Source organism: Gracilinanus agilis, chromosome 2 (genome assembly GCF_016433145.1).
Source record: "Gracilinanus agilis isolate LMUSP501 chromosome 2, AgileGrace, whole genome shotgun sequence".
NCBI classification, from domain to species: domain Eukaryota; kingdom Metazoa; phylum Chordata; class Mammalia; order Didelphimorphia; family Didelphidae; genus Gracilinanus; species Gracilinanus agilis.
In genome coordinates, this window is record NC_058131.1 from 636364703 (window position 1) to 636383120 (window position 18418).

Sequence of the window (18418 nt, forward strand, 5' to 3'; positions counted from 1 at the left end):
GCCAGGCACTGAGTAAGTGTCAAAAATGACTTCAAAGGGGGCATCTTGGTGGTACAGTGGATTGAGAGCCAGACCTACAGAGCGGAGGTCCTGGGTTCAAATTAGACTTTTTAGCTGTGTGACCTTGGGCAATTTTAATCCCCTTTGCCTAGTCCTTAGCATTCTTGTGCCTTGGAACCAATACACTGTATTGATTCTAAGACAGAAGATAAGGGTTTAAAGAAAAATGACCCATAAGCCCACTTTCTATCTCAATTGGTACATTGCCTTTCTCATATGTCTAGGTGATATCTATGATATAGGCATAAATATAAATAAATACAGTAGCATACTGCATGAGTGACTTAGTGTTTGTTGTTTAGCCCTGAAAATAAACATCTAAACTATTTAATAGTTTACCACTATGGGAAGAATTCATTTTTCTTCTTACAGGTGTGTAGGTTTGGAGGTCTGGTTACACATCAAAGGTTAAGAATTATGATGTTTTTATAATCATCAAACATTTGATCTGTTGAACAAAACATTTCTTCAATGTATTGTTTATGAGTCCATAGAAGAAAAACTTTAATAGTTTTGTTTTTGACCTTTTTTGTAGGAAGCTTATTTTTGTTTTGTTTTGTTTTTTTTTTATTTTTCAGTGTAATGTACAAGCTCAGAAATGCCTTATGTGGATCGTCAGAATCGAATTTGTGGTTTTCTAGACATTGAAGAAAATGAGAATAGTGGGAAATTTCTGCGCAGATACTTCATCCTGGATACCAGAGAAGATAGTCTGGTCTGGTACATGGATAATCCACAGGTCTGTAAAAGAGCCTTTTAAAATAACTGGCAGATAAACATTAACACCCTCAGACTAATGCAATATGTTTCCATTAATTCTCCTTACCACTACATAACCATATTATGATGCCTCCTTGTAAAAATTATGACTCTGAATTTTGGAAGGCTATATATAATAAGGGGCCCTAGGTTCTCCTGGGACAGACTGAATATCTGTCATCTAAGGCCTGGCTTGGCAAAGTTCAGAGAGTCTGTTCACCAGTTTTGACTGATGAATTATAAAATTTTGGGGTACAGAAATTCACAAAAGATTTACTTATAAAATCATTAAAAGGGTTGTGTGTTTGACAGTGAATAGGGTGCTTTCTTTGCCAAAATCACAGGTCTCTAAAGTAGTGACTGTCTAATCAGATATTATAATAATAATAAAAGCTAACTTTTATATGACTCCTTAAGGTTTGCAAGTACTTTTATGTATGCTATCTCATTTGTTTCTCACAACAATCCTGTGAGATAGGTGCTATTATTATCCTTATATTACAGATGAGTAAATTGAGGTTTAGAGTTCAAGTTAAGTAACTAGTAAATGTTTGAAGTAGGATTCAAACTTGAGTCTTCTTGATCTCACTTAAAGTGTTTTGTCTATTGTGTTCTATTCAGTTTCTTATTTTCATTTTTTCTTTCTTTGCATTAGTATTACATTAATATTTCGTTTCAGTATGTTTAAATACAAGGATGATTATTTAAGACTTTTTTGTCTTTTAGATGTTACTGGTTTGCAAGCATTATGTAACATTTATAGTGATCTTATAAAACTGTTTTAATTTATTCACAAATCAACAACTTATATCTCAGTGCTTACATACTTTCATTAATATTAAAATATTTTATTGATGCCTTTTATTTTTTCATGTTCATTTTTTTATTATATTCCTCTTATTTCTCCAAACAAGTAAATACTTCCTTTTGAAAGACTTAAAAAGAGAGAAGAAAAGTTTAGCAAAAACAACCTGCACACTAATCCTGTCCAGTGGTGTATGCACCACTCATTATTCCACTTATGCATTGAAAGATGGAAGGTATGTTCATCAGGCCTAGGCTTAGTTATTACGATTACACAGCACATAGTAAATTTTGTAATATTAATCTGTAAGCTAAACACTTGAAATCATAGAATTTTAGAGCTGGATGAGATCCAGCTCCAGACTTTTCATTTCAAGTGTTTAGCTTACAGATTAATATTACAAAATTTACCTAAATTATTTCAATGCTAGTCAAATTTAGTCTTTAAATGATGCTATGTGCTGTATAATTGTAATAACTAAGCCTAGCCCAGAAGAACATACCTTCCATCTTTCAATGCATAAGTGAAATAATGAGCCTTAACTTAGACTCTTGGAGTTTGTCTAATACTCTACTTCCAGGTAGTGGTAGATTAATAAGGTGGTATAACCAGATCTTTTGAATCTTTTTTTTTTTCTGTTCTCTCCTGTTCCTTCAGAAAATGTATAACTAAATAAACACAAGTGGGGAAATGTTTTCACAGATTCTTTAGGTTTGGAAGGAACCCTAAAGATTATCTGATCTACAAGCTCAATACAGTTGTCCTTTATGTGTCTTCTCTGACAGTTATCTAGCTTGTGGTTGAACACTTCAGTTATAGGAAGGCTTATTGTTTCAAGAGGCAGCACATTCCAGTTTAGGGAGGTCTTTGATTGTTAGAAATCTACTTCTCTGGAGCTTCCTACTGTCATTCTTTGTTTTGTTCAAAGGCTCTCCCAAGAGTAAACATAATCCTTTTCAGTATAAAGTCTCTAAAACATTTGAAGACCAAATCTTTTGTTTTCTATACTAAATATTCTCAATTCCTTCAGCTTCTTACAATATGCTCTCCAGACCTTCCTGCCTCTTGATAAAATTTTGTTCTCAGTGTCCATTTTCATGTTTGGTGCCTAGAACTTAATGGAATATGTGATATATAGTTTTAGATTGATTCAGAAGTTCAGTCAACTATTAGTTCTTTATTCTGAACTCTGAGTTTTTGTAGAAAGTCTGTATAGTCTAAAATTTGGAGGCATCTATATCCCCCTTTTGGTTCTTATATAGTTGCCTAAAACCTTTATCTCTTTTATGTGCACTACTATTACGTCAAGTGCCCCTAATCCTGCTTGTGCTAGATTGATTCAGAAGTTCAGTCAACTATTAGTTCTTTATTCTGAACTCTGAGTTTTTGTAGAAAGTCTGTATAGCCTAAAATTTGGAGGCATCTATATCCCCCTTTTGGTTCTTATATAGTTGCCTAAAACCTTTATCTCTTTTATGTGCACTACTATTACCTCAAGTGCCCCTAATCCTGCTTGTGCTCTTGACTTCTTGAATCTAAATGCATGACTTAAATTTATCCTCGTTAAATTTTATTTTGTTTCAGCCTGCAAGTCTACCCTTTCAAAAGCTAAATCTTCTGTCATACAGTAGTTCAGTTCATGTAGTTCAATAAATGTTTTTTTTTCAATTTTTTTTTAATTTTTAAGCCCTAATATCTTTTATATATATCCTTCTGTATTAATTTTTTTATTTGTTATAGGGCTAGGCAATGGGGGTTAAGTGACTTGCCCAGGGTCACACAGCTGGGAAGTGTCTGAGGTGGGATTTGAACCTAGGACCTCCTGTCTCAGCGCCTGGCTCTCAATCCACTAAGCCATCCAGCTGCCCCCCAATAAATGTTTTTTAAGTGCTTGCCATGTGCAAAGCCCTGTTAAGTAGTGGGGATATAAAAACATACACAACAGTCTCTGCTTTCAGGAAGCTTGCCCTCTATGGTATTTTGCCACTTAGAGATTTAGTAAAAAATCGGCTTATATGTTTTCTTCAAAGCTGTTGAAAGAAACATTGAAAAGGACAAATCTAAGCATAGAGAGAGAACCGGGAATATAACACTAGAGAATTTTTTTGGGTTGAAATTGTTGTAATCAACAACATTCTTTGGGCATAGTTTTTCAGTTGACTAATTGTTGTACTTTAAGCAACATTTCTGCTTCTTGTCTGTAAGTATATTATGAAGAGATTTTGTCAGATGCCTTGCTGAAAGCTGTTATATATTGTTAATAGTGTTCTTCTGATATATCAGTCTAAATGAATTTAGTTTCACAAAACTTTTTCTTAACAAATCCATACTGTTTCCTAGTGACACTGCTAAATTTCTTTTAGGATTTTGCTAAGATTTATGATTTCGTTAGCATTTAGGGACAGTTGGAAAAATTTATAGTAGCTGAATTTGAAAATGTAGGGATTTGAAAAAATATAATTTTGACAAAAGGTAGTAGAAACTTGGCTTGCTATATGGGGCATGGCTTGTTTTAGTATACTGGTTTATTATTTTCTTTTCTATAATCAGTTTTAAACAGAAATCTTTCTATTTAAACTTAACAATAAATATAGTAACTATATAGGAACTAGTTTTTAAAAAAACATTAGCTTTATCTCCTAGCAGCTTACACTTCCCCAAACACAATTCGACTATTTAATCTAATAGTGATTCTTCATGGCATTCTGTGGTTTTTCACTTCTCACACACAGAAGCTTAGGGTACCATTCAGTATGACCATTCAGCCTCTGAGAGATTTAAAAGCTAAACATTTTGGTATTGAAAAGTAACCAACATCTGGAAAAATCATTTTGCTTGTGGTTTGATCTCAGACATTTTAATATTTTAGTAAGTATTCTAGGAATGAAAGGCAGAGGGTGGGTGGGAGGAACAAGATAAATATCTTTGACCTTGAGACATAGTAAATCATATATTTAAAGGGAATAAAATATGATAATTTAGTTTATATTTGAAATATGTTTATAGTCTTTATTTTAAAAGTAGCTCATTTAAATGTTACTGTAAATAGGAATGAAAGCTACGATAAAAATAGACAAGGTAAGAAATAAAAATAAGTATTTTCACTGATGAATAAATATACTTTTGAGAAGTAATAATAGTTGACATTCTGTAAATAGTACACTTTACAAAGCTCTCTTTTTCCTTTTTCATTTGATCTTTAAGTAATAGCATCCCTATTTTACAAATGAGTAATTTGAGACTTTGAGAAAATGTAATACAATAAATAGAACACTGGATTTATAGTCAGAGAATCTATGTTCAGGTCCTAGCTCTCCTGCTTACTACATTCATGTCTTTTAAGTAGTTGCTTACACTCCTAGGGACTCTTGTTTTCCTCATCTGCAAAGTGTGTGTGGGAAGTGGGAGATGGTGGAAGGGGGCATAGCAGGTGGATTAGGTTATTTTTAAGGTTCCTTCTTAGTTTTAACACTCATGTTAATCCCAGGGCAAATGACGTAGTTAAAGTATGTAATGCTGTAGAATTCCATTTAATTAACAGCTTTTCTATTGTGCCAGATATCTTAGACGTCGAAGTTTGTACCAACCCCAAACTGCTGTGAGACCAAACTGATTGATTTCTGTTTTGATTAATATAAGAAGATTCTTTGAGCTATCAATCCCACTTTTCTAATTCTCAACTCTGGATAATTCACATCACCCATTTTGTGTGTTTAGAAACTGACAAAAAGTTACAAAACTACGGCTCAAGTAGCTGAATTGTATATTTTGACTATAAATTTATGTTTTCTAACTTCTGCTCATTGGCCGTTTTATCCTTCCTATACCTGAAGAAGAATCCTCTATCTTTCCAGCCAACCTGAATATTCTATGAGGATGACCCTCTTACCTCCCAAGGAAACTTGTAGCTCTAATTTTTAGGCAATTTTTCCTTACATCAAGTTGAAATTTTCATCTTTTAAAATTTTATCCATTAATTCTCTAAAACCAAGAACAAGTCTAATTCTTGCCCATGACAGCCCTTTAAATACTTGAACAACCCTAACAAACCTCTTACAGCATGGACTCAAAGTTCTTTATTATTTTGGTTGCTCTCCTCTGGATGCTCTCCAGCTTATCACTGTTATTCCTAAAGTATGGCACTTAGAACTGAACACACAAATCTCTAGATGTAGTCTGTCTAACAAGAGCAGACTGTATTGGGCTTAATGCCACGTCATGTCATGGAAGCTACATGTCTCTTAATATAACTTAAGATGGCTTTAACTTTCCTGGCTGCTCTGTCATACTTCTGGATCTCATTGAGCTTGTGATCCATTATAACTCCCAGATCTTGATCTTACTGCTGTGTAGTCATAAATAAGGTTAGCCTGGCATGATCTGTCCTTGATGATGCCGTCAGGCAATCATATTTCCATTTTTTGAGGAAGAAGACATATATCACACATACTAGAAAAAAATAATGAAAGAAATAAAGGATCAATGTTTCTTTTAAAGTTACATTAGGGAAATCTGGCAAATAATTAGTCAGCTTAACTGGATTACTTTAACTGCCTATCCACCAATTATTTCAGGATCCAGAGATGTAGTTTGTTTGGGCCAGGTGACTGGAATTCTTCAAGAGTTGCTAAATGCTCTCTTATCTCTACTTATTTTGAATATTAACTGCTTTTATTAGCTGTATTTATCCTGTTCTTTTCAATCTCCTTAGCAGAGAAAACAGAATTTCAATTGGAATTATTGAGACAGCCTTGTGTAGCAGAAAGAACACTATTTGAAGTCAATGGATCTGGGTTCAAATTCTATCTTTTACTACCTATTTGATCTTGGAAAAGTAGTTTGACCTCTGGGCCTAAGTTTGTTCATCTGTAAAATGAGGGAGTAGAACTAAATTACTTTTAAAGTCTTCTTTAGCTTCTTTCTAAATTTATGAGTCTGCTAACCTATGAATTGAACATCTCAGATTTTTTTATCTGTTGTAACTTTTTTTTTTTAAACTCTGACTTTCTGTCTTAGAATTAGCACTACATATCAGTTCTGAGGCAGAAGAGAAGTAAGTGCTAGGCAGTGGGAGTTAAATGACTTGCACAAGGTCACACAACTAGAGAGTATTTGAGACCAGATTTGAGTTCAGGTCCTCCTGACTCCAGACCTGGTGCTCTGCTCACTGAGCCACCTGCTTGCCTCCCAATAGAACTTCAAAAAAACCCCAAAATCCAAATTAAACTTTTCTTCATTGTCCATAGCTTCCTTCATCAACCTTAGATACTATCTTATTAATTACCCATTCACTTCCCAAATCTGCTTTTCTTTCCTGAATTCTTTGCATTTGGCAGCTTGGAAACAAAACTTCAGCCTGCCTACACTCTTTAGCTCTGGAGTGTCTTGCCTGAAACCTTGTTACTTTTAGCAGTGCTTCCTGAGTCCTTCTGGAAGAGGATTCATGTTCTTGTAAATCATCAATCTGAACTTGTCTGACACCCTTAATATCAATGCTCTCTATTTTGACAGTGCTCAGGAGGTTCTCTGCTGGGTCTTGGATACTTATTCCAGGAAGACAGCAGGCCTCTATCTTTATTGTTAAGCTGCCTCAGCAATCTTCATTGACTCACCAAACAGTTTATTTGTCTCCTTCCCTATCCTGACTAGATAATCTCTTGCCTGAGAGTACCAGAGAGGCTACTTTATCCTTTAGAGTACAAGCAGCAACTTCCTCTTCAGAGCATCCTGGTCGGTCTTTGGGAAGAGAATCAAATATTTATTTTAACTTCAACTTCAAAGATCCTTCTACCATTTCTCCTTTGTGTGATACTTTCTTACCCATCAGCATCGTGATAGGTCAGGATTTTGCTTCTGCCTTTTAAGATCCTTTTTCTTATTGATTTTTCATATACTAAGTTGAACTCTTCTAGTTTTTAAAGAAACAAACATTTCATTGCCTCTGATAAAATGATGCATTCAGAGACATTCCTTCATCTCTTTTAATCTCTTCTAGGAAGGATACTAACTTGAATTCAAACTAATATTTGAATTGTGGTTTTGGACAATTCATATCACTGAAGGTCTCAATTTTTCCTTCTGCAAAATTATTGGGGTGGATTAAATGATTTTTAAGGTACTTTTCAGCCCCAAATCCATTATTCTATATCCATGTTCTCCCATCTCACTCATAGTCCAATCCCATATTTTCAAGTGTCTGCTAGATTTCTCTGTGTGGAAGTTGTGGACTATGTGGACAACTCAAAATCAATGTGTCTAAATCCAGATTTCTCATCTTTTACCTCATGCTAGGTCCTCTTCCTGTTAATGGCATCACCATTTTTCTTTTCACCTGTGGAAGTCAAATGAATATCTTCTTAACTAGTATGCCTCCCTGTGGCTTCTTTCTCTTGACATAACCTATTTCTTTTGTCATTATTTTTTCTCCAGATTTTGGCTATGATCAGTCATATTACTCCTCAGAACCCTTCAGTGGATCCTCATAGTCTGTGGCAATAAAGTCGAAAGGACCTACTTTGACTTTGAAATTCCCCCAGAATTGAACAACCACTCACCTCTTCAGACTGGTTGTCTCCTACTTTCCTTCATTGATCATTTGTGCCTATCATACTGAGAAACTGTCATTATTAAAACATTCCTCAAGAATTTCTGCTGTACATTCTTCCTGTCCTTCTAGGTCTGGTTCAAATGTCACCTCATGGCTCTCTATCATTATTGCCACACAGAAGTGATCTCTTTTCAGTTCTTAATATATTCAGCCTTCAATTATAATTAATTGTATACATGTCTTAGCTGCCCTTCTAGAAAGTAAGTCTTGCAATGTCAAGAAGCAAGTTTTTTATTTATATTTAATAATGCCAGACTGGTATTTTTAAAACTTGATTATGATCATATAATTAACATTGTTCAGAAATTTTATTGGTTCTTCATTGTTAGTAAAAATGTTTGTGTCTTTTTCTTTCTTGAACATAATGAGCTTTTTAACAAATATTTGCTGAATAAATAGAAACATGCATTCTGGGGACCTGAGTTCAAATGTGGACTGAGATACTTCCCAGCTGTGTGACCCTGGACAAGTCACTTAATCCCAATTACCTCTCCCTTGCTACTTTTTTGTATTAGACTTGATACTAACATAAAAGTAAGCATTTTTTAAAAAAAAAAGAAAAGAAAAGAAAAAGAAACGCATTCTAGTAGAGACTGATCTTAAGTGGTGGGTTCCTCTTGAGAAGTGTGTAGATTATTGTAAGGAAGAACTAAAGGCCCCTTTTATTTTAAAAATAGCTATAATACATGGAACAAAATTAAAGTAATAGTTAGACATTGAGCCAAACTTAAGCAGAAGCTCATTGTTCAAGAAGCTGTATAGAAAGTATAAAAAGTTGTGTAAAAGTACACTTTATCAAGATGAAATTTATGGCCACACAGAAGTTGAAAGTTTGAAATTTGAGAACACTTAGGGAAAAAGAGTAGAAACAGGTCAAGTATGGAACAATCACTGGACTAGTGATTACTTTTTAAAAACCCTTAGATTTCCTACCTTAAAGCAATCCATCATTCATGTCTATTCCTGTGCTTGGAATGCCCTTCCTCACCTCCTTCTATTTTTACCTGTTTTGACCTCAGATATAGTATCTTCATGTGTCCTTTCCTTATTCTTATCCCTCTTCCTCATGAATATAGTTTCTCTTTTTTCTTAGCATCCATAGACCTTTTCAAAAGCTCTCTTGTGACAAGTCATGTTCTGACTTGTATATAATTATTTGAATATTTTTCTTCTTGGTTAGATCTGCAGGTACATTGAGATTCTTAATTATTGTTGAATTCCCCATGACATCTAAAAATATAGTTATTGAGTTGAGGTGAATTGAATCACAAAGCTCTCTATCTTGTCTTTATAGCATGAATTACAATTTATTGCCTAAAAATTGATATCATTGGTCAATTTTCAAAAATAACACTATATCATTCAAATAAAAACCAAAATAAATCCTAGGTTTACATTTGTTCTAACAAAAGGATATTGATAGACTTTTGCCATTTTTTAGATAACATTTTGACTTGTATGTTTATAACTTTTAATCCCATTTCATTTACTATCAATATGTTGCATTATTTATAACTATACAATTTGGTGATTAATGCTGCAGAAAAAAATTTCAACTTTTTGAGTCATTTAAGAAGGAACTAACTTAAGATAAAAAATTTAATAATGTCTTCTAAAGGGCTTCTTATTAGAATTGCATAAAGTTCTTTATTGTCATAATAATAGTGATTATCTCTAGGGCCTAATGTGAAAATAATTGAAGTGTTGTCTGATATATCTAGAAAATCTTCAATCTTAGCTTCCTTATTAGTTTTAAGAGTTATAAATGTGGAATAGTGGCATGCAGAATTTAATACCTATAACATTTTATATTAATCATAAACCTTTTTTGTCCCCTAGAATCTTCCTTCTGGATCCCCACCTGTTGGAGCTATTAAACTCACCTACATTTCAAAGGTAATTGTTTTTGTACATATCTTATCTAGTCTGATAAATAGAAGGAACCCCTTTGTTTTTATTTTAATAATATTGACAATAGTCATTTTTTTACTGATACAGAAACATCCAAGAGAAAGAACTCAGTTGTTTCTCATTGCCATAAATTTTAGTAAGTCTTAAGTTTTGCTTATGGGTATCAATTTTAAAATTATTCCCATTATTCACTAGATATAACCTTTTGAAATTATGTTTACATGTTTTACTTTGGTAAAAACACAGACCTTTTTATATTATAAAGAAAGAGTTTTGCCTTACTTTATTATCACCTTACATTTTTTCTTTCCTGCTTGTTCATTTTCACTTCTGAACTTTTCAGTTTTTAAAACTAAATTTATTACTGCCAAGATGAATATAATTCTATTTATTTACATTATCTCTTTTAAGAATTGAGATTGAGATTCAAGTGACCCTAGTCTTAATTATTTTTTTAAATAAGAGATTTTGTTTATGTACTTACACATATACGTGCACCCACACACACCCACAGCCCTGCCTTAATAGAGAGCTGCTTCAAGAGTTGAACTTTAGGGGAGAAAGAGAGAATGTAGGTAAAGAGAAGCAAATAAGCCAACAGCTTAACACACAGCAAAAGATATAGATGTGAATTGTGATCCTTTGAAATTCACTAGGCAGCTTTATGATTTTGCACTATCTTTTTTATTATGAACTTAAATATCAACAAACATGAACATTTGAATGTACAAAGAATTATAGAAAGTATGAAACTGTAAACTTTGATTAAGTATTGCTTTTTTGAATGTATATTAAGTTTCTTCCTCCTATTATCTATGGGCGTATAACTTGGTAATCTTATCAACCCCACTTGGTTCAGTTTTCTCCATATAGTTGATTCCCAATTCTATGTATAGACCTCTTGTCTCTCTCCTAACAACTTTAAATTTGACCTTTCATACTGGATGTACTATAGACAAACACAGTATGTCCACAACACAACTCATTATATCTTTAAACACAATTCTCATCTGAATTTTTGGTTATAATGAGGGGTAACATCTTTCCAGTCACATTTTCCATCTTTGTGTCATCCTTGCCTTGTTTTTTATTTATTCCATACATCTAATCAATTGCAGATATTTTATATCTTTTGTATTTTGAATGGAATTTCTCTAATTTTTTCCCCTCAGCTTTTATTGGTAATATGCAAAAATACTGACAATTTTTATGGATTTCTTATATGTTCCACCACTTTGATAAAGCTACTGATTTGTCTTGATTAGTTTTTTCTTTGATTTTCCTAGTAAAACATGATAATTGTCTCCAAATAGGGATAATTTTGCTGCTTCAATGCCTATTCCTTCCATTTCTTTCTTATTTTTATACCTAGCATTTCTTAAATTGTCAACTAATAGTTGAAAAGAGAAAATACCTTTGTTTTACCTCTTAGTGGTACTGTTAGAGCTTTTAGTGTTCACTTATTATTTACAAGTGAATCTATTTAGCTTTTGGTCAAAATAAGGAAAAGTTCTCTTTTTTACTGTGCTTTGTAGTGTTTTTTTTTTTAACCCTTTAACTTTGGTGTATTGTCTCATAGGTGGAAGAGTGGTAAGGGTGGGCAATGGGGGTCAAGTGACTTGCCCAGGGTCACACAGCTGGGAAGTGGCTGAGGCCGGGTTTGAACCTAGGACCTCCTGTCTCCAGGCCTGACTCTCATTCCACTGAGCTACCCAGCTGCCCCTGTGTAGTGTTTTTTTTTAACATAAATGACTACCATATTTTGTTAGACCTTCTTTTGTTTATTTTTAACATGAGAAATTATTCTGATTATTTTCCTAATATTCACCCATCATTGTGTTCTTGATGTAAGCCTAACTAGATTAAAATACATAATTATAATAATAATTAATTATAATATAATTTTATTATTATAGTTCTTACAGTACCCAAAGGAATATTTGATGTCATCAAATTTGGAAAGCTCTTTCCAAACATAGACTCTATCCATTCCTGAATCCTATGTAAATTTTGTTCTCCCATAAATTCACCACTGGGGAGTGTTGGAGAGGATCCAACTAATGGGCTGGTGGCCTTCTTTGCTTTTTCCTGACATCTACAGTATCCTAATATACTTCACTGCTCATAACTCCCTACATCACTTGAATATCTTTTCTTCATAAAATATAGTTTCTTGATGACATCTTTTACTTCTATACTCCTTTGAAATTTGTCATTGTTTATATGTGACATCTTGCTTATTTTCATGAAATACCTTTCCACTGATGGTAATTTTTAATTCTTTAGAGACAGTTGTAGTCTTTATTCCTTTGTTGTATAGCAATACTCATATAATGCCAAACTTTCTTTAAACTCATTTTCCCCTCTATTGCTTCTCTGGGCTTTATAGTTTTTACTCTAGTAGTATTTACATTTTCTTTTTAGACATTAATTTATCATCCTTTTTGTTTTTTTATTCTTAATTGGTTTGATATCAGAGTGTCTCATTAAAGGAGTTTGTTATACCTTATTTCTTAATTTTTTGAAAACAATATACGTATCAAAGAGGTCAGTTACTTTAGATTCCCTTCTCAATTTATATAGTGTGAATTTTTTCTTTTTCGTTTATTTCTGGCTTGTTCATTTTTTTGTTGAGATTGGACTATTTACCATCTTTTCTCTGATTTTGATATTTCATATAATTACTCTTACATTCTTAGTTTTTGCTGGAATGTATTTAAAAATAGTTTCTGTTAATATCTTTTATTTCTTCTTTATTCGTGGTAAATTCCTCATCTTTTTTCATTTTGACACTTGTTTTTCATTTTTCTCTTTAAAAATCATATTAACTAATGGTTTATTAATGTTTGACTTTTAAGTAAAAGTTCTTTATTCGGTTTATCTTTCCAGTAGTCTTTTTGCCAGTTCTATTTTTTCTTTGATTCCTAAAATTTTGTCTTTTGTTATTTTGAGATTGTTAATTTGTTGAGGAGGGTGTTAATCCAGGTGGAGAAAGTGGAATAGTGGTGACAATGGGGCATATAGCTAGGTGACCTACAATTCTCTGTTTATTCTGGAATTCTTAAGTTTTTAGCTAAATTTTCCTTTATGTACTTGGAAGCAATGTCATTCTGTGCATATATATTTAATATATGTTCTTTCATTCTTTCATTAATGATGATATCTTTAAATATAATGTTTTCCTACTTCATTCTCAATGTTACCTATTGCCTTATGTGAAATCATGATTTCATTTGCTGCTTTTTACATTTGACTGAAAGAATAGTAAATTTTATTCAATCTCCTCATTTTATTTCCTTGTGACTGAGTATTGTATGCAGAATATTGCTGGGTCCTCTTTTCTAATCCTTTCTGATACTTTATTCTTTATTATGGACAAATTGAGTTCATTAACTTTTGAGATTATAAGTGTTTAATTTTTACTTTTTTTCTGTCAAATTCTACTATATTACTCTTAAAAGATAAATCTATTATATATTTGGGTTGTTTTTCTCATAACAATCTGATCATATTCTTTTTTTTCTCAGACTGTAATCTCTTTTATTACCCAGCCCAAGCCCAGATTACTTAATTCTACTTTTATTGTTATGCTTTTTCTTTTTGTTTTTCCCCTATTTCCCTTGCTCAGACAAAAATGTAATTCGGGAGCTTGTTCATCTTTATCTACAGATCATTTATCTTTTTAAAATTACTTTTCTTTTTGTTATTCCACATTCTAAGAAATATTCCTACTTTCTTCTTTTAGATTATTCTATCTGACCCTCTTTTATGGCCTTTGTCTATTATATTTTTCCTTTGTTCACTCAGTAGTGACCTTCCTGGGAGGTGAGACTTTTGAAAGAGAATTTTTGTATTCTTCTTTGTCTAGGGAAGATGAATGTTGTATTATGAATCTCCTCATCATCCCTTTCCTACCTGTTTGAATGATTTTCATTACAATAGCTCTATCCCCAGAAATATTCACGTAGGTTATAGAATCATGTAGTTGAAATAACATTATGTTTAGAATTTGCTGTACTGGATTGAATCTAGATGCTTCTATATACTTTGAAGTCAGCCATTCCATACCTTCATTCTCCCATATACAAGTAAAGAAGTTAGACTAGATAATTAAAAAAAAACAAACATTTAATTGTATGAATTTGACAATGACCAACAAATTAATGAGTATTTTTATAGTATCTAAAACCAAGAGCCAGCATTAACTATAATGATAAACTAAGGACTTATCTAATAAAATAAAAAGTAAAGCAAGAGTTTCCATTATCACCATTACTTTTTGATATAGTACTTAAAATACTAGTTACAGTAATAAGAAAGAGAAATTGAGGGAATAAACGCAGACATATAAGAACAGAACTTTTTTTTTTAAACTAATTATTTACTTAGAGAACCTAGAAACAATAACTTCAGCAAAGTCATAAGATATAAAACAAAACTATAGAAATTATCAGTCTTTATGTATATTACCAACAGAACTCAGCAGGAAGAAATAGAATGAGAAATTCTATTCATAGTCATTCTAGAAGGTATAAAATACTTGAGGAATATACCTACCAAGATATATATATATGTATATATATATATATGAACTAAATGCATACAACTTACAAAACACTCTTTATATAAGGCTATACCATTATATAATAATTAAAAAAAAGGCCATACTACCTAAAATAATGTTCTTATTCAGTACTATACCAAACTATAAAAGGAATTGAAAAATAATAACAAAATTGATTTGGAATACAAGGTCAAGAATCTCAAGGGAAATGGTGAAAAATAAAAGCAGGAAAGATTGTGACCCAGAAGTGTCAAATCGCTAACTCTACCTCAAAGCAGTAATCATTAAAATGATTTGGTATTGGTTAAGAAACGGAGACACTGATAGTTGGAACAGATTAGATATACTGTGCATATAGAAAAATGGGAGAATGGGTAGCCTGGTATACATTAGACTCAGAATTCCCACCTATTGGGAAAAGAACTCATCATTTGACAAAAACTGATGGCAAAACTTGAAAATAGTTTGGCAGAAACCAAGTATACACCAGTATATCACACTGAATACCAAGATTAGTTCCAAATGGGTACCTGACTTAGACATAAGTGGTGGTATAATAAGTTAGAGAGGCAAGGAAGATATTATCTCTCAGATCTCTGGATTAGGGTAAGAGTTCATCATCAAAAAAATGGTAGGGAGGATCACAGAAGATAAAATGGACAAATTTTATTATATAAAATTAATATTTTTGTGCAAACAAAATCAGTGCAGCTAAAATTAGAAGAGAAATAATTGGGGGGAAATTATCTTTGCAACAAATTTCTCTGATTAAAAAGTTTCACTTCTAAGATATATAGAGAACTTAATCAGATTTGTAAGATTAAAAGCCATTTTCCAATTGACATTAAGGCAAATATGAATAGTAGTTTTCAGAGGAAAAAATTTCAACTAGTCTTTACAAAAAAATGCTCCAAATGACTAGTAATAATGGAAATGCCAATTAAAGTGCTCTCAGATTCCATCTTATACCAGTGATATTGGCAAATTTGACAAAAACAGAAAATGACAAATGTTAGAAGAGCTATAGGAAAACAGGATCATTAATGCACTATTGATGAAACTTGTAATCTAGTTGAACCATTCTGCAGAACAATTTGGAACTATGCTTCCAAAGTAATTAAATTGTACAAACCTTTTGACCCAACAATACCACTATTAAGTCAATTCCCCAAAGAGTTCAGAAAGAAAAATGGACCTATATGTATAAAGATATTTATAGCAAATTTTTTAGTGTTGGCAAAGAACTAGCAGCTAAGAAGTTCTCATCAGTTGAGAAATGGCTGAACAAGTTATGATATATGAATGTGATGAAACATTATTGTTCTATAAGAAGTGATGAAAGGGATGACTGCAGAGGAACCTGGGAAGAATTGTATAAACTAATGCAAAATAAAGTGATTAGAACTGGGAGAACAATTTATACAACAACATTGTAAGGACATATAAGTTTGAAAGATATAGCTCTAATCAACACAGTGACCAGCTATGATTGTAGAGATTAACATGATGAACACATTCTATCCTCTTCCTTTCAGAGAGTTGGTGGCCTAGGATACATATTAAGATTTATTTTTAGACATTGTCATTTTGGGAGTTGGTTTTGCTTGACTATATGTATTTGTTACAAGGTCTGAATTCACTGTTATTTCTTCTGATTCAGTATTCTGGTCATACATACCATGATTATTTTTTAAGCCATTCTCCAGTTGGCAGACATCTACTTTTATTCTTTTCTACCACAAAAAGTAGCACTTCAAGATTTACCATTTCCAGCATAGTGGGGTTATAAGTTACAAATGTCATTATCCATATTATGAGGAAATTGAATCTCAGAGAGAAAGTGACTTGCCTAACTTAATGGTTATACAGTCAGTTGGTATGTGAGTTAAACTCCTGACTTAAAGGCAGCAGTTGAATCATTCATATTTTCTCATAGTGACTTTACCTCAAGGTAAACCTCAATTTCTTTCAAGTTTTTATCTCAAATGTTATATTTCATTTGTCTAAATCTTTAGCAATTCATTTCATTCTAGCCGTTTGCTAAATACTTATTTTGTGTTTGGTGCTGAGTATATAAAGACAAAACAAAATCATTCTTGCTCTCAGTGAGCTTATAGTTTACTGGTAGATACGTGTTTTCAATTGAGTAAATATATAACAGGAAGAGAGAACATTAAACACCTGACAGGATCTGGAAATGCTTGGCATAGGGTGACCCTTTGGCTGAGCCATAGTGGCAGTCAGAACATTCTAAGGATTTATACTAGTTTGAAGTTGGAAATTTATAGTTGCTTTCAATTATTGTGGAGAGTCATAAATACAGGTTTCAAAAAGTGATTGACGGACTAATTTCCAAATTTTTATCCAAAAAAATATTTTTGCATGACAAAATTTACTTTTTCCTTTCATTCATATTTCCCTTAAAAAACAAGCAAGTCTGTCTTAATAAAACATTGATGTCATTTAAAAAAATCTCTTAGAGATGTAACCTAGCATCTAGCATGGCACTTCACATATAAAAATTCCTTAATAAATGTTGCAATAATTGTTTAAATTGCATTGCTATTTTCTGCTGCCCTTAAAGTTGACCTTTTAAATTGATCTGTGATGCCTTCGTCAAGATTAAATGATTTAAATCACTTTAAGTGCTGTAAAAATAAGAGTTGTTTTAGAGGGTAATAATTAGTATGTGAGTTTATAGTGTTTAAGGTTTAATATAGCTAATACAAAAAGATAAGGTGTGACATTTCTATTTTTCTTGTTAGGTTAGCGATGCAACTAAGCTAAGGCCAAAGGCAGAATTCTGTTTTGGTAAGTAAGTACCATATTTTTACTTCTCATTTTAGGTGAGGCTGATATAATCACATCAGTTATTAATTCATGTAATTGTTCTTAATACAATTTTGTTTTCTCTGTGTATTCTTTCTCCTTCTTTATCCCTATAGATATTTTCTGTATTTCTTTTATCACTCCTTCTTTCCCATCTCATCTCTGCCTCCTGGCTTCCCTGACTTTCTTGAGGTCTTAGCTCAAGTCCCACCTCCTGCAAGTAGCTTTTCTGGGGCACCCTCTATCCCCTCCCCAAACCCCACCAGCAAGTACCATTTTTCTACCCTATCAAATGCATTTACATGATTGTCTTCACATTGTCTCCCCTGTAACCTGGGAGCTCCTTGAGAACAGGGAATGTTTTTTTTTTTTTTTTTAATTTTTTTTTAATCTTTCCTTATTTCCCCAGGGCTTTGTGTAGTTCCTGACAGTAGACTTCATAAATGCTTATCAATTCTCTTGCAATCTGCCCAAAGTATGTACTAAGGGTGGTGGTAATTTTTATGGATTTATAAATTTGGAAATTTCAGAAAAAGGTGGCAGCATTATTTCTATTTGGCTTTACTTCCTTTCTGTTCTAGGGTAACTTGCTGTCAAAAATAGACAGTTTCTATTGGATAAACCCAAGCGACTTTACTCCGCCCTCTTATTGTTTTATTTAAGATGTGATTTGGATTTTGGATTTACTGCAGCTGTTGAACTTTTGTTATAAGCCTAAAATTGCAAGTACTGTTTGTTATGAGGGCTTAACTCGTAGAAGAGGTATGTGATTGCAATTTACTAATAAAGGAAAATAGTAATTCTCATTTTGAGATTTTAAAAAAGATTTATTTTTAAAAGGTTTTATAGTTGATTTATCAGTACTTTTTTGGTTTTTCTTTTG

At 32.4% G+C, this 18418-nt stretch overlaps 1 protein-coding gene across 12 annotated transcripts in view; it reads left to right on the plus strand.

Annotated features, from left to right (window-relative positions):
* Window positions 1–658: 658 nt before the first annotated feature.
* PLEKHA1 (pleckstrin homology domain containing A1) overlaps window positions 659–18418 on the plus strand; it is a 57366-nt gene continuing 39606 nt past the window's right edge. For 8 of the 12 annotated variants that reach the window (XM_044665642.1, XM_044665641.1, XM_044665644.1 and 5 more), the window contains exons 1-3: window positions 659–799; window positions 10071–10127; window positions 17472–17517. In XM_044665642.1, coding sequence (XP_044521577.1) covers window positions 659–799; window positions 10071–10127; window positions 17472–17517 — 244 coding nt within the window. The remainder of the gene's footprint in view (window positions 800–10070; window positions 10128–17471; window positions 17518–18418) is intronic. The other 4 variants (XM_044665650.1, XM_044665651.1, XM_044665652.1 and 1 more) reach the window with 2 other exon arrangements.